Consider the following 12020-nt stretch of genomic DNA (forward strand, 5'->3'; position numbering starts at 1 on the left):
CTCATGGTGATAACATTTAAATCCGAATTTCCGCTTCATTCTTCAATTCTATTTATAATTACATTCTTCATTTAAATTAAATTTAATAAAATCAAACCAATCACTACTAAATATAAATATATTTGAATTTTGTGGGCCAATAGATGATGCCCTTTACAAGGTGTTAAATTGATGAGTTGAAGTGGAATTAAGATTCTGGCTTGCTTTTAAGTAATTGCTTTATCATTAATCAAACATGTGCCATTCTAATGCTTATCTTATAATACCTTATCTGTTTAATCTTTAATATTTCATTAGTGGTAGAAAACACATCCATCATCATCATCTTTACCTTTATCATTCTCCCCCTTGTCTTTTTTGTGTGAATATATAATATGGGGAATACAAGTTTCCTTCCTCTCTAACACTTTTTTATTTATGAAAAAAGGGTGCATAAATAAATAAAAGAAAAGAAAAGGTGAATGTTAGTTGAAATTGGTCAATAGAGTTCATATGAGATCAGATCATAAAACTGAACAACTCAAACGTTAATGTCTTTTGTTTGTACTGTAATACTTTCGAGTTGGGTCGAGTCAAATTTATTAAAAAAATAATAAATTATGTGTAATTTGATGGGTGATGATTCAACGTATTTCAATGTGTTTATCAAGTATTTAGGATATAATTGCATATATAATAAACACACAGGGGGACAATAGTTGATACATTTTGGTATAGTTCATGACTCATGAATCAACCCCAATAAAAAATACACAAATCCTATCCTATTTTGAGTCGTTCTGAAGGGCATGCAATATCATATACAGTGGAGGTACTAATTATGAATAATCCCCATCACACTCATATAGTCGCATTCCAATCAACTAAAATATATTCAAGTGGAAATTGTTTGGAAAAGTAAAGTAATAGAGAGAGCATTCTTGAAATTTGATTTAGAAAAACACAAAAATAAAATTCAAGCATTGGATGGAGGGTTTGAGTGGTGGAGATTGTAACTTAACCTCATCCAACACACTGAAACACACACCAGAAATTCTGTGAAATATCGTCAATCTGTTATTATATATAAATAATAATATAGTGGAGTGATGATGAGATGAATGATGAGGAAAGAAACATATGGTGATATTCATGATGTTGCTTCCCGGAACAAGCGACTTTTGAAACCACGTCACAATTCTGAAACGCGGCGTTCAACTGGAAGGCCCAAGCCGCCCCTCTTTTCTGTCTTTATTTACAGATAAGCCATTTGACAACTTATAGGTAGAGCGTACGGAAATCCCCGCCCCTACCTTCACTTTCACTCATTTCTCACTCCTGCCGGTTAACGTTGTTGTTACCTTCACTTTCACTCATTTCTCACTCCTGCCGGTTAACGTTGTTGTTACCTTTTTTCCCCCCCCCCCCCCCCCCCCCTTTTTCTAGTAAAAGCATTATGCACTGTGCAGCGACAGTAATAAGGGATAATTTCAGCATCAATTATACTACAAATGTATTTTATTTATTATATTATTGATTAAAATTCAATAAAAATAGGTTGATATTAGAATTTTCTTTGATACGCCATATATGATCAATTGTACAACCATTACATGAAGGAATGAAAAGAATTATGGGGAAGTTAGTGAGCTTTTATTGTGTCTAATTGTGTTGTTTGGAGCAATAATGGAGAAAATAAAAAAAGAGGGAGATGGGGATGGTTGTTTTGGTACGAAAATGGTCTCTCAATTTGTAGTAAGACAGAAATGAAAAGTCTTAAAAGTTTGGAGCATTAAATGATGTCAGTGATTACAATGTGTGTGTGTGTATGTGAGAGAGAGAGAGAGAGAGAGAGAAGGGTCTACACGGTTCCAAGGGCATTTATGTAGTAAACCTGGTACGCCATGCCCATTTATTGTTCCTCCACCCCGCTACCCCCTACTTTATAACAAATATATATCATTACTCTAATAATGCACTCCCATCTTCTTCATTTTTTCACTACAAACACCCAAACAATTCTCTCTTCCTCTCACATCACCCACACCAACTCAAGCTCAACTCTTCCACAGGTGTGTTATTCTGCACTCTATTTCTTGAGGAACATGATCTCTGTTCTCTGTTTTGTCTAATTTAATTATCTGGGTTTAAGGAGGAAAGTTTTGATTTGTTCAATTTTTGTTTGGGTTTTGGGTATTTCTATACACACAAGAATCTATTAATTTCTTTGTTTCTGTTTTGTGTTCTTCTAACCCTCGGCCTGATATAAGAAATAAAAAAAAAAACGGAAATCCTCGGATTGCTGCTCAGCTGTTTCCGTTTTTGTTTTCAGATATTGTCTTTTATTCGAGTGTGCAACTAAAAGCCTCATCTAACCTATACCACCTGTTGTGGATCTTATTCTTGTTCTTGAAAGATTTTAGCTGCGAGATTAAAACGAGATTTGTATTTGATGCGGAATTTATTCTGTTTTTTCTATTAAATTACGTTATTCGTTCTGAGGTGCGGCCGAGATCTTGTTTTGACTTTTTGTGTCAGTTATTGGTACAAACTTCTGTTGAAGATTCATTCTCTTAATTTTCGTTGCTAATTGAAAATTTTGAAAAAGAAGAAATGTCTTTTTAATTCACCTTCCCTGATTGGATTATGACTGAAATTGAAGGTTAAGTTGGGTTCATCTGCAGGGACTTCAAATGTGTTCATTTATTATTAATTGATGGTTTTCCTCTTCTGCGGTCTCTTTTTATTGACATTCATAACATCCTTATCCTTTGTAAAATTGATGTGCTAGTAAACTTGTACGGCACTCTGTGGACTCTTCATATGACAGCTAATACAACCTAAAGAATTTCGTAAGGCAATTCTCCTTGTCTGGCGGTGATGTCTTTTCACCTGGCAAAGGAGAAAGTAATTATTATTGGACTCCAAGTTAGCGTTATTTGCTTTTTTCTTATTTAGATCTTACTATGTTTATGCATTGCAATACCCCATTTATGTCGTTTTGAGAGGTTGCATGATCTTGTTTGTGCTGTTTCACCATTGACCTGAATTGTATAGAAACCTTTTGAGGCTACTGCTGTAATAACTGTTCTTTTTCCTTTTAAATGATCCCTACCGGAGATGTAAAGTTTTACTTCAACTTCCGTGTTACAGCCATCCATGGAGGATATGCGAGTCTTGAAAAATGTGTTCTTTGATGTCATACGAAGACTTATAATTGTGAAATGCATTAACCCATTTGTTCTTTCTATGGGCAGATTTTGTTGGTTCTCATACTCTCCTGCAAAAGGCTGCAAGATTCCAAGTGGGGATACAGCTAATATAGCTACGCTGTGTCTTTTTGTTGTGAAAAAGAGTTCTTGATGTCAATTGAGATGCTGCAGCCCTTTGTACGTGAATGACATAAGCTTCTTGTCGTACCATTGTTCCCTTAGCCGAAGTCCCAGCAGAAAAAATCAACTTTTCCGAGAAGTTTCCTGCATCAGTCCTCCATTGTCCAAGCTTTTTGCAGCTTTTGTTGAGATGCAAGCATCCCAAGAATCCGAAACATCTTCCGGTTTCCACAGTTTCTACAATCGGCCTGTGCAGCAGGTTGAACCATATGGCATTTCGACTTTCCAAGTCCTGAACAATAATTCAACTAGTAGCAAAAGCCAGGGGTCTGGATTTTCTTTTCAAACTTACACTGAACAATTCTTCACTCTGGAATCTACACCAGCAACTGATTTTGCTGCCTACAATTCACCCTCAGCTGTAAGTGTCTCTTCCAGTCGGAGTCCCTTTTCCCCCCAGGGTTCGCATTCATATGGGTCTGATCTACATCACTCATCTGATAATACCTATGGTTCACCTTTGAGTGGGTCTTCTGGGGTCGAAGATGAGAACAAGTTGATGCATGCACTGTGGGTACTGAGGAACGAACTGCTGGGGCCTGAATCGGATACCGATGATAGTGGATCCTTTAACGGTATAGTCACACAGCCCTCGCCATTCACAAGGTACAACAGAATCCTTGAAATGGCCCCTCACATGGACCTGAAACAATTGCTTGTTGCCTGTGCTGAAATAGTATCAGAAGCTGATACTATCTCGTTCTCAGACAGGCAGGTCGCAGTATCAGCTGCAGAAGCTTTGATGGAGATATTAGAAAAGCAGGTCTCAGTGTCTGGTGAGCCTTTACAAAGATTAGGAGCATACATGTTGGAAGGACTCAGGGCGAGGTTGTTATCCTCAGGCAGCATAATTTACAAAAAGTTGAAGTGTAAAGAACCAACAAGTTCTGAATTGATGTCTTACATGCATGTGCTTTACCAAATCTGCCCATACTACAAGTTTGCTTATATGTCTGCTAATGTTGTCATTGGGGAAGCCATGGAAAACGAGAACAGGATCCATGTTATCGATTTCCAGATTGCGCAAGGTAGTCAGTGGGTTTCCTTTATTCAGGCTCTTTCACGCCGGGCTGGTGGGCCCCCATATATTCGCATTACTGGTATCGATGATGCCCAATCAGCTCATGCCCGGGGCGGAGGATTGGACTTAGTTGGGCAGAGGTTAGCACAAGTAGCTAAATCATGTGGAGTACCGTTTGAATTTCATGGTGCGGCTATGTCCGGGTGCGACGTCCAACTGGAGAATCTTCAGGTTAGACACGGAGAGGCATTGGCTGTGAATTTTCCCTATATTCTGCACCACATGCCAGATGAGAGTGTAAACACCATGAATCATCGGGACCGCCTCCTTAGACTAGTTAAGAGCTTGTCGCCCAAGGTTGTGACCCTTGTTGAACAAGAATCCAACACCAACACTTCTACTTTCTTCCAACGATTTTGTGAAACCCTCGACTATTATACAGCAATGTTCGAGTCCATTGATGCAGCACGTGCAAGAGAGGATAGACAGAGGATTAGTGCAGAGGAACACTGTGTGGCGAGGGATGTCGTCAACATAATCGCTTGTGAGGGGACTGAGCGGGTGGAAAGGCATGAGCTTTTTGGTAAGTGGAGACTGAGACTTATGATGGCTGGATTCTCTCCAGTCCAATTGAGTCCATCAGTCGGCATTGCTATCAGGGATATGCTGAAAGAATATAGCTCGAATTATAGATTGGCGGAGGGCCATGGTGCACTGTATCTTGGATGGAAGAACAGAGCTCTAGCAACATCTTCGGCATGGAGATAACAATCAAAAGCTGGAAATGATACGATAATAGGGATATCATCATAAATATGTAGATTTACAAGATAGGGTGCGTTTTACTTGTAAAGTAAACTGATACTGTTTTTTGTGCTTTTCTTTCCTAGTTGATGAAAGCTCCGCTGCTAGAATCTTGATTCTGACTTGTAGACATCTTGTAAATCCCATCACTGAATGGTACTAGAAAGATCTTAATGGGACAGGACCTACATTATTCTGAATGCCGCCTTATGTTGGTACATTTGAGGTGCTTGTTTGAGGGACCATGTTTTGATATACATTGTTCAATGTGTGTATTCATATTTGACACTTTAGTTCAGGCATGTGGTGAGTAGACTGAGCTAATCCACCAGTCATCACCTGCTTTAGTTGTGTGTTGACAACTGACTGGCAGGGAGCCTCAAATCTTTATTACATGGCTACATTGAAAAGCACCTGTTGACTTCCGGAACGAGCCTGAAACCAGAATGGCAATACCGCACTCTGATGCGCTATGCATTTAGATGTAGAAGATGTTGCAGATATATGAACATGACAGTTTCCTAAATGTAAGCTCCTTTGGCCATCAAGCGAAAGGGAAGGGGAAATACTCAAAGTGAATCAAATCGCATAAGCATCAGTTTGAACACATTGAGAACATAAGAGCTATTGTATCAGACAGGCTGATACTCCTTAAAAGCTAAGACAAACAAAGAGTCTTCCAGCCATAAATTGGCATCGAAGGAAACAGAGAGCTATCTCTAATAGTCACCATCCAAACCAGCAACTATTACAGTCTTCACATCATGATCGACAGTTTTGCTGCAGAAATTGTATAAGCTCTTCAAAAAACTATGCTTCATCAATACCAATCACCTCTAGCTGTTATGACTTCAACAAGAAAATATTAGCACATATACTATATCATAGAAGAGCTCCGCAGGCCAATAGTGCTCAAATTAACTGCTTTAGTCATATGTAGATACCGCAATGTATTTCCAAGTTAAAAGAGATAGCAGCGGACATCCACATGAAGGTATTCAGCAATGCCTTATCATACACTTCAGCATACAACATTTCTCAGAATGATGAGAGTAATGATAATGGCTGACACCGCAACATTCCTTTCCAAAGAGTTACCAAATACTTGAAACCCATCATCGGGGTCACTGTACTTGAGATACACATCCACAAGTGCACTACTAATTGCAACATTTCCACTAATTTGACTCTACATCAATATGTCCTGAGCTTGTTTCTCCTGCTCTAGAATGGCTAGGGAGGGACAAGTCCTAAAGACAGAGGCAAACATGTACTGGTCGGGCAGCGAATCATATCGTCTCACTCAGAGATAAAGACTCAATCCCACCTCCTCCAGCTACTTTTGCACGTATCCTGCGTTCGTTGCATTCCACGAAACTACATCTTTCATACCAAAATGAAATATGGGCAGCATCCAGATCTCCAGCTTCGCATACAAAACTAAAAGCTTGATCTTCAGATATTCATTTAGGTATAAATCCAAGAAGCACCATTTGCCAATGAATTCTTATAGTCCTTTCTGTATTCTTTCCTGAAAACGCATTCTTGCAATAGAAGTGAATAGGTTTCAGGACGGACTTGTACCCTACCTTCGGTGCATAAGCCTCGACTTTGACCAGAACGAGAAGGTTTTGAATAATTAGCAAGAGAATTAATTATAGACAGCGTTGTTAGATAATTAGAGTGCTCGACGGATTTAATCTTGGTGGTTGCACAAGAGGGCTGGCAGTGGAAGAATAATATCCAAATTGAACTAGGATTCACCTTATCTGACTAGGTGGTTGCACAATCAAAGAACGGAGAGTGCTGGCAGTGGAAGAATAGGATCCGAATTGGACTAGGATTCAGCTTAGTAAATTGTATATAAGGAACACCAAGTAACCACGAATTAATCCCCACTACTGTTCAGATCCTTTTTTCCTCTACATATGATTCTTTGATCATCCTTCTTTCTTGATTCACGCATGCATGGCTCCTTCAACTTCTCAAACCGCCCAACGCTGCCTAAATCTTAGTAGGCATGCTGATCATGATGAAGAAGTGATTCTTCATATTGGAAGCATGGAACTGAAAAAAGATGGCACTTTCGGTCTGCCAGCCGCCGCTTCTCAGATCAACGTTGACGCCTCACCATCAAATTCCGACTCTTTCAGCGTCTTCTCGTTTAATACTCAGGAAGAAAGTGCCCCAATACCTACAACCTTCAATAATATTAAAGTCCGATGTGTTTTGGCTCAAGACTACTCTCCTACTCATGACGGTATTTGGGGGGCACGCTTCTTTACGACTGGAGGTAATCTTTTCCTATGAATTTTCGTTAGCCATAACAGATGATATTATTAACGATAAAAAAAATTATCAAGTGTAGTTTTAAAATTGTCTTAAAAAATCTGTACTATATATTAAATGAAAATATCCTTTTTTGTGTCTCACTCTTTGTTTAAATATTTAATTTAATTTTTTTTATTTATTTATCTAAATTTTCACTCCCCCACTATTTTTTTCCTCTTAAGTGTTTTGACCCTTCTTTTTCAACTCGTATCAATGCCTATTTCCATGTGTCTGTGTTGTGTTCAATTGTGCTGATTGAAAATAATGATTATAAGAAGTTTGAATATTAATTAACTCTGTGAATTGTTTCCTTAAAGGAGATGAGTACACGTCCCAAGCCCATAATCCTGGGCATGAGGATCTCATGGGTTCTACGGGTCATCAACATTGGTCTTTGGGTCCACATGCACCAGAAACTTTGGCTGCTACAACTTCAATCGGACAACCAACAGTAAATTCTTTTTACGATCGTCCATCAACAACATCTAACTTCGTCCACCAGTTCAGCAGCACACCACTTTTGTATGGTGATCCAAGGATTAGGCCTATGATGCCATACAATCAGTTTGGGGGACTACATCCTAGTAACATGTGCTCTCCGAGGATTCCTAGTAGCCTGCCGAATGATCAAGGCGTGAGCCAGCCCTTCCCACAGGCCGGACCTCTTGATGCAAGCCATTTGGAACAAATTTTAAAAGGGGGTGCTCATGAGCAGAAGGAAAGTTTAGTTTCTATACTTGAGCACTCGATTTTTATGTTGATGTTGGATAGACGGCTGCATTTTGTCTACAAAATGCTCATCGATGCATGCGAAGGCCAGCAGTTGGATTCGCTCGTCAGGAGGGTGTTGTCGCAAGGGGAATACTTTGTCAGTTCAGCATTTTGCAAACAAGGGTAATGATCCTAAGATTCCAAGACTTTTAATTATTTCTTGTAGCTATGTTGTGCTAATTAGTTACTGTGAAGTGAACTAATGACTTAATATTTGGACAGAGCTAGTTCAATCATCAAACTCATCAGAAAAGTGAAGAGGACACCTCATGCCTTCGCCATAGCAAGACTTCTATCGACTAGATTCATGGATATAATGACTCATCCTACGGCCAGGAATGTGATTGTACAGTGCCTAGTCCTCTTTCGAAGTCAGCCTAATGAGGTATGAATAATTCCATCTTCTGCAGTAGTTTCAATTCCTAGTTGTGCAATTCAAACGGTTTTAGTAATACTCTTCGTCTTTTGAAATCTCAGATACTCTACGAGAACGCAATATATCATTTCAGAGACTTGGCCATACACGATGTGGGATGTCGATCACTGAATGACTGCATCAATTTGATCGGGGGAGAACAAAGAATTACGCTACTCAATCATATTGCAGACGTCTCAGATTATCTATCATATGATCCATACGGGTACTAATTATTACACCAACTCCAGTACTTCCATTTTATCTCGGATTCATATCTAGCTACATTTGATCATGGCCTTTGTTTCCAGGAACTATGTTGTCCAGAATTTACTCAGCATCAGAAACATGGACATTAGTAATAGAATAACAGGTCGCCTCCAAAACCAGTTTATACGATTGTCAGTGATAAAAGGAGGCAGCCATGTTGTGGAGAAATGCATGGAAGCTTCGGACAGCGGGATTATTGCTGTCGTAGAAGAAATATTAGATTGTCCTAAAGCACCCCTTCAACTTGCACGAGACCAATTTGGAAACTATATCATTCAAGCAGCCTTAAAGAAGACTAAGGTCATTCTTGTTTACTTAATTATACTACAATTTAAGTTTCTACCACCTTTAAAGCTAGCTCTTTTATCTTGCATGATTATCAAGGACTTATGTTATGTTTTCTGGTAATAGGAGCATGGTCTTAACAGCTTTTACAATGCTCTCGTGCGACGTCTTGAGCCTCACCGCAGAGCAATTTGCCGAACCGCAGGTGGAAAGAATGTGTTGAGTATTCTGGAAGCAAATGAAGATTAACTCGATCGAGATGCAATGGAAGTGATGGCTGTGGTTGTCAAGGGAAGTATGATTGATGTACAGACGAAACTGCTGTTCCTTTTGGAGGAATAATGAGAGCTTATGTACTGCTCTAGTGTAGCATCAGTAAAGCTGATGATTCTGTTCCTTCTTTTTCTTTTTTTCCTGTTTCTGATGACTATGGATTCGTGAATGGAACAACTTTTCTTTTGTTTTGGCTGTTAATAAAAGTTTTTGTGAATGTGCCCCTCAAGAGAAAAAATATAAAAATAAAAATTAAAAAATGCAGGAGTCACACATGGATAGTTTATTTTAGTAATCTCAACTTTTCTCTCACCAACTGTTTCTTTATTTTATTCCTGAAAAAAAATATGTTTAAATTCCTGTTTCCTGTAGGACGACAGCTTTCATAGCTCAGTTGGTTAGAGCACCCGTTTAGTAAGCGGGAGGTCTTGAGTTCGACTCTCAATGAAAGCAGCAATACATTTTGCCCTACTTCCTTATTGGTTTTCAGGTTAGAGCGTACACAATTTTTGTGGTAGGGATACGAGGGGATATAACGAGATTTTCCAGATCACTTTCACGTGACACGTGACAATTATTATTACCAAATATTAAGATTATACTATTTTTTTTTTCTCTTTTAACTATTGTTAGTGATTTTTAATCTACATAGTTGACAGATGATAAAACATATTGATTATTAGTTAATAATACGTCAAAGGCTGAAATGTGACGCTTTCCGCTATACCTGGAAGACTCAATGTGACGCTTTCCGCTATACCTGGAAGACTCAGTTTTAATATGGTTCACTGGGCCTCCTAAACTTTTATGACAGCAGCGCCACAATTTGAAACACATACATATCATAGTTTCACCTTTTGGATAATAGTGTAAGCTCCCTACGGAGCTAGTATCAGATCTCATTCGAACAATTCATTGAAAGAATTTTCAGTACAATTTTGTTGTGACACGAAGATGAAGAGAACAAAAACTTGGAGCGAAGCAAATTGAAACACAACACCATAGGTGAATGAATTTTCAAATAGATGCCTGGATTTGATAGGATTTTATTACAAGTAAAATACCAGTAAATTTGATACAGAAGCAACCCAGCTTCAATCGCAAACTTTATACACGCAGATTTCTTCGAAAATGTAAGAAGGCAGAATCCTCCATAATTTCGCAGGCAATGCCTATGAACCCGTACGAATCTGCCTGTTCTGAGACTCGAGAACAGCTATTGTAGCCTCTTTAACTTGTCCACTTACATAGTGCTGGCGGCACACAGGCATATATACTTCAACCCCAGTAATGAGTTCCATTTTAGTCTCATCTGTCTTCCTCAAAGTAAAGTAAGCGCATTTACCACATACCTCAAATCCAGAAGTTAATTTTGTAATAGAATCAGCAATGGAGATTATATCAAGTACTGAACCAAAGCTGCTTCTGCCAACAAACCAAAGAAACAAGCAAAAAATTCTCAGTGAATCAAACCGCAGTAAGCATCAGCTTGAAAACATAGAGACAGACAGATATTTTATCAAATAGGCTGATACCAAAGAAGGCCTAAAACAAAGAAAGAGTCTTCCAGCCTTCAATTGGCATCTAAGAAAACAGAGAGCTACCTCAAATAGTCACCATCCAAACCAGCAGCTATTACAGTCTTCCCATCATGATCAGCAGCTTTGCTGCAGAAATCAATGTAGGTCTTTGAAAAACTGAGCTTCATCAATACCAATTACCTCTAGCTGTTATCAGGTCAACGAGAAAATATTAACCCACATACTATCATAGGAAAGCTCTGGAAAATTTTCAGTAATGCTGCAAACTATATGCTTCGGTTCACATGTAGATATGGAAACATAGATCCAAGTAAACTATACGTATTACAGTTCGCAATACCTTATCATACACTTCAGCACCCAGCTTTTCTCCTAATGATGAGAGATCTGCTTATGGGAGGCACGGCAACTTTTGTCCATCATTTGTCACAATATAGTCTAATCCATACCTAGAATCTTTGTCTGATTTTTATTATTGCCACACTTGTGCAAAATCATAAACCAAAACAAGAATTGATATTACAGCAATGCAAGCAAGGAATAGATCATAGCTTCACACTTGTATTGACGAATGAACAGTTAAAAGATGTTATGCAAGTATGCAATGAATGGAGAGCAGCCACATTAATTTATAGCACTTCATCAAAGACAATGCATTAACTAACCCAAACCAGCTAACAGGAAACTAGAAATAATATATGTATGCAACCTGCCATTACTGCTCTGGGACTTCATTTCCTTAAGAAGGGTGGTTGTTTTTCCGGCGAACATGGGTCCCACAACGACGTGAATGTCGACTCACCTCGGTGCATAAGCTTCGACATTTACCGGAATTAGCTAGAAAATTAAAGACAGACAGCGTGGGAAGAAAATTAGGGTTCTCGAAGGGTTTCATCTTGGTGGTTGCGCAATGAAGAGTGGAGGGCTGGCAGTGGAAG

At 38.8% G+C, this 12020-nt stretch overlaps 3 protein-coding genes and 1 non-coding gene across 10 annotated transcripts; 3 read left to right on the plus strand and 1 right to left on the minus strand.

Moving 5' to 3' along the window:
- On the plus strand, positions 1895 to 5416 carry LOC105175254 (scarecrow-like protein 13). Its single transcript, XM_011097639.2, has 2 exons — positions 1895 to 2051; positions 3237 to 5416. Exon 2 carries the CDS (start codon positions 3502 to 3504, stop codon positions 5158 to 5160), a length of 1659 nt encoding a protein of 552 aa, XP_011095941.1. The 5' UTR covers positions 1895 to 2051; positions 3237 to 3501; the 3' UTR covers positions 5161 to 5416.
- On the plus strand, positions 7851 to 9729 carry LOC105175406 (pumilio homolog 18-like). The gene is made up of 5 exons (XM_011097842.2): positions 7851 to 8421; positions 8521 to 8683; positions 8776 to 8939; positions 9025 to 9283; positions 9395 to 9729. The coding sequence occupies exons 1-5, from the start codon at positions 7892 to 7894 to the stop codon at positions 9515 to 9517; spliced, it is 1239 nt and encodes a 412-aa protein (XP_011096144.2). The 5' UTR covers positions 7851 to 7891; the 3' UTR covers positions 9518 to 9729.
- On the plus strand, positions 9921 to 9994 carry TRNAT-AGU. The gene has a single exon. It is a non-coding gene; the product is annotated as a tRNA-Thr (tRNA).
- On the minus strand, positions 10424 to 12014 carry LOC105175255 (thymidine kinase-like). 7 transcript variants are annotated; one of them, XM_020698275.1, is made up of 4 exons: positions 11792 to 12014; positions 11146 to 11208; positions 10894 to 10966; positions 10424 to 10817 (listed from the first exon to the last, which is right to left on the minus strand). In XM_020698275.1, exons 1-4 carry the CDS (start codon positions 11851 to 11853, stop codon positions 10785 to 10787), a joined length of 231 nt encoding a protein of 76 aa, XP_020553934.1. In that variant the 5' UTR covers positions 11854 to 12014; the 3' UTR covers positions 10424 to 10784. The 7 variants fall into 7 exon arrangements, 5 of the variants coding, with proteins under 5 accessions (XP_020553934.1, XP_020553931.1, XP_020553930.1 ...); XR_002288146.1 differs by adding an exon at positions 11423 to 11531 and having other exon boundaries at positions 10430 to 10966; positions 11146 to 11268; XM_020698272.1 differs by having other exon boundaries at positions 10426 to 10960.

The sequence above is a fragment of the Sesamum indicum genome, linkage group LG12 (genome assembly GCF_000512975.1).
Source record: "Sesamum indicum cultivar Zhongzhi No. 13 linkage group LG12, S_indicum_v1.0, whole genome shotgun sequence".
Taxonomy (NCBI): Eukaryota; Viridiplantae; Streptophyta; class Magnoliopsida; order Lamiales; family Pedaliaceae; genus Sesamum; species Sesamum indicum.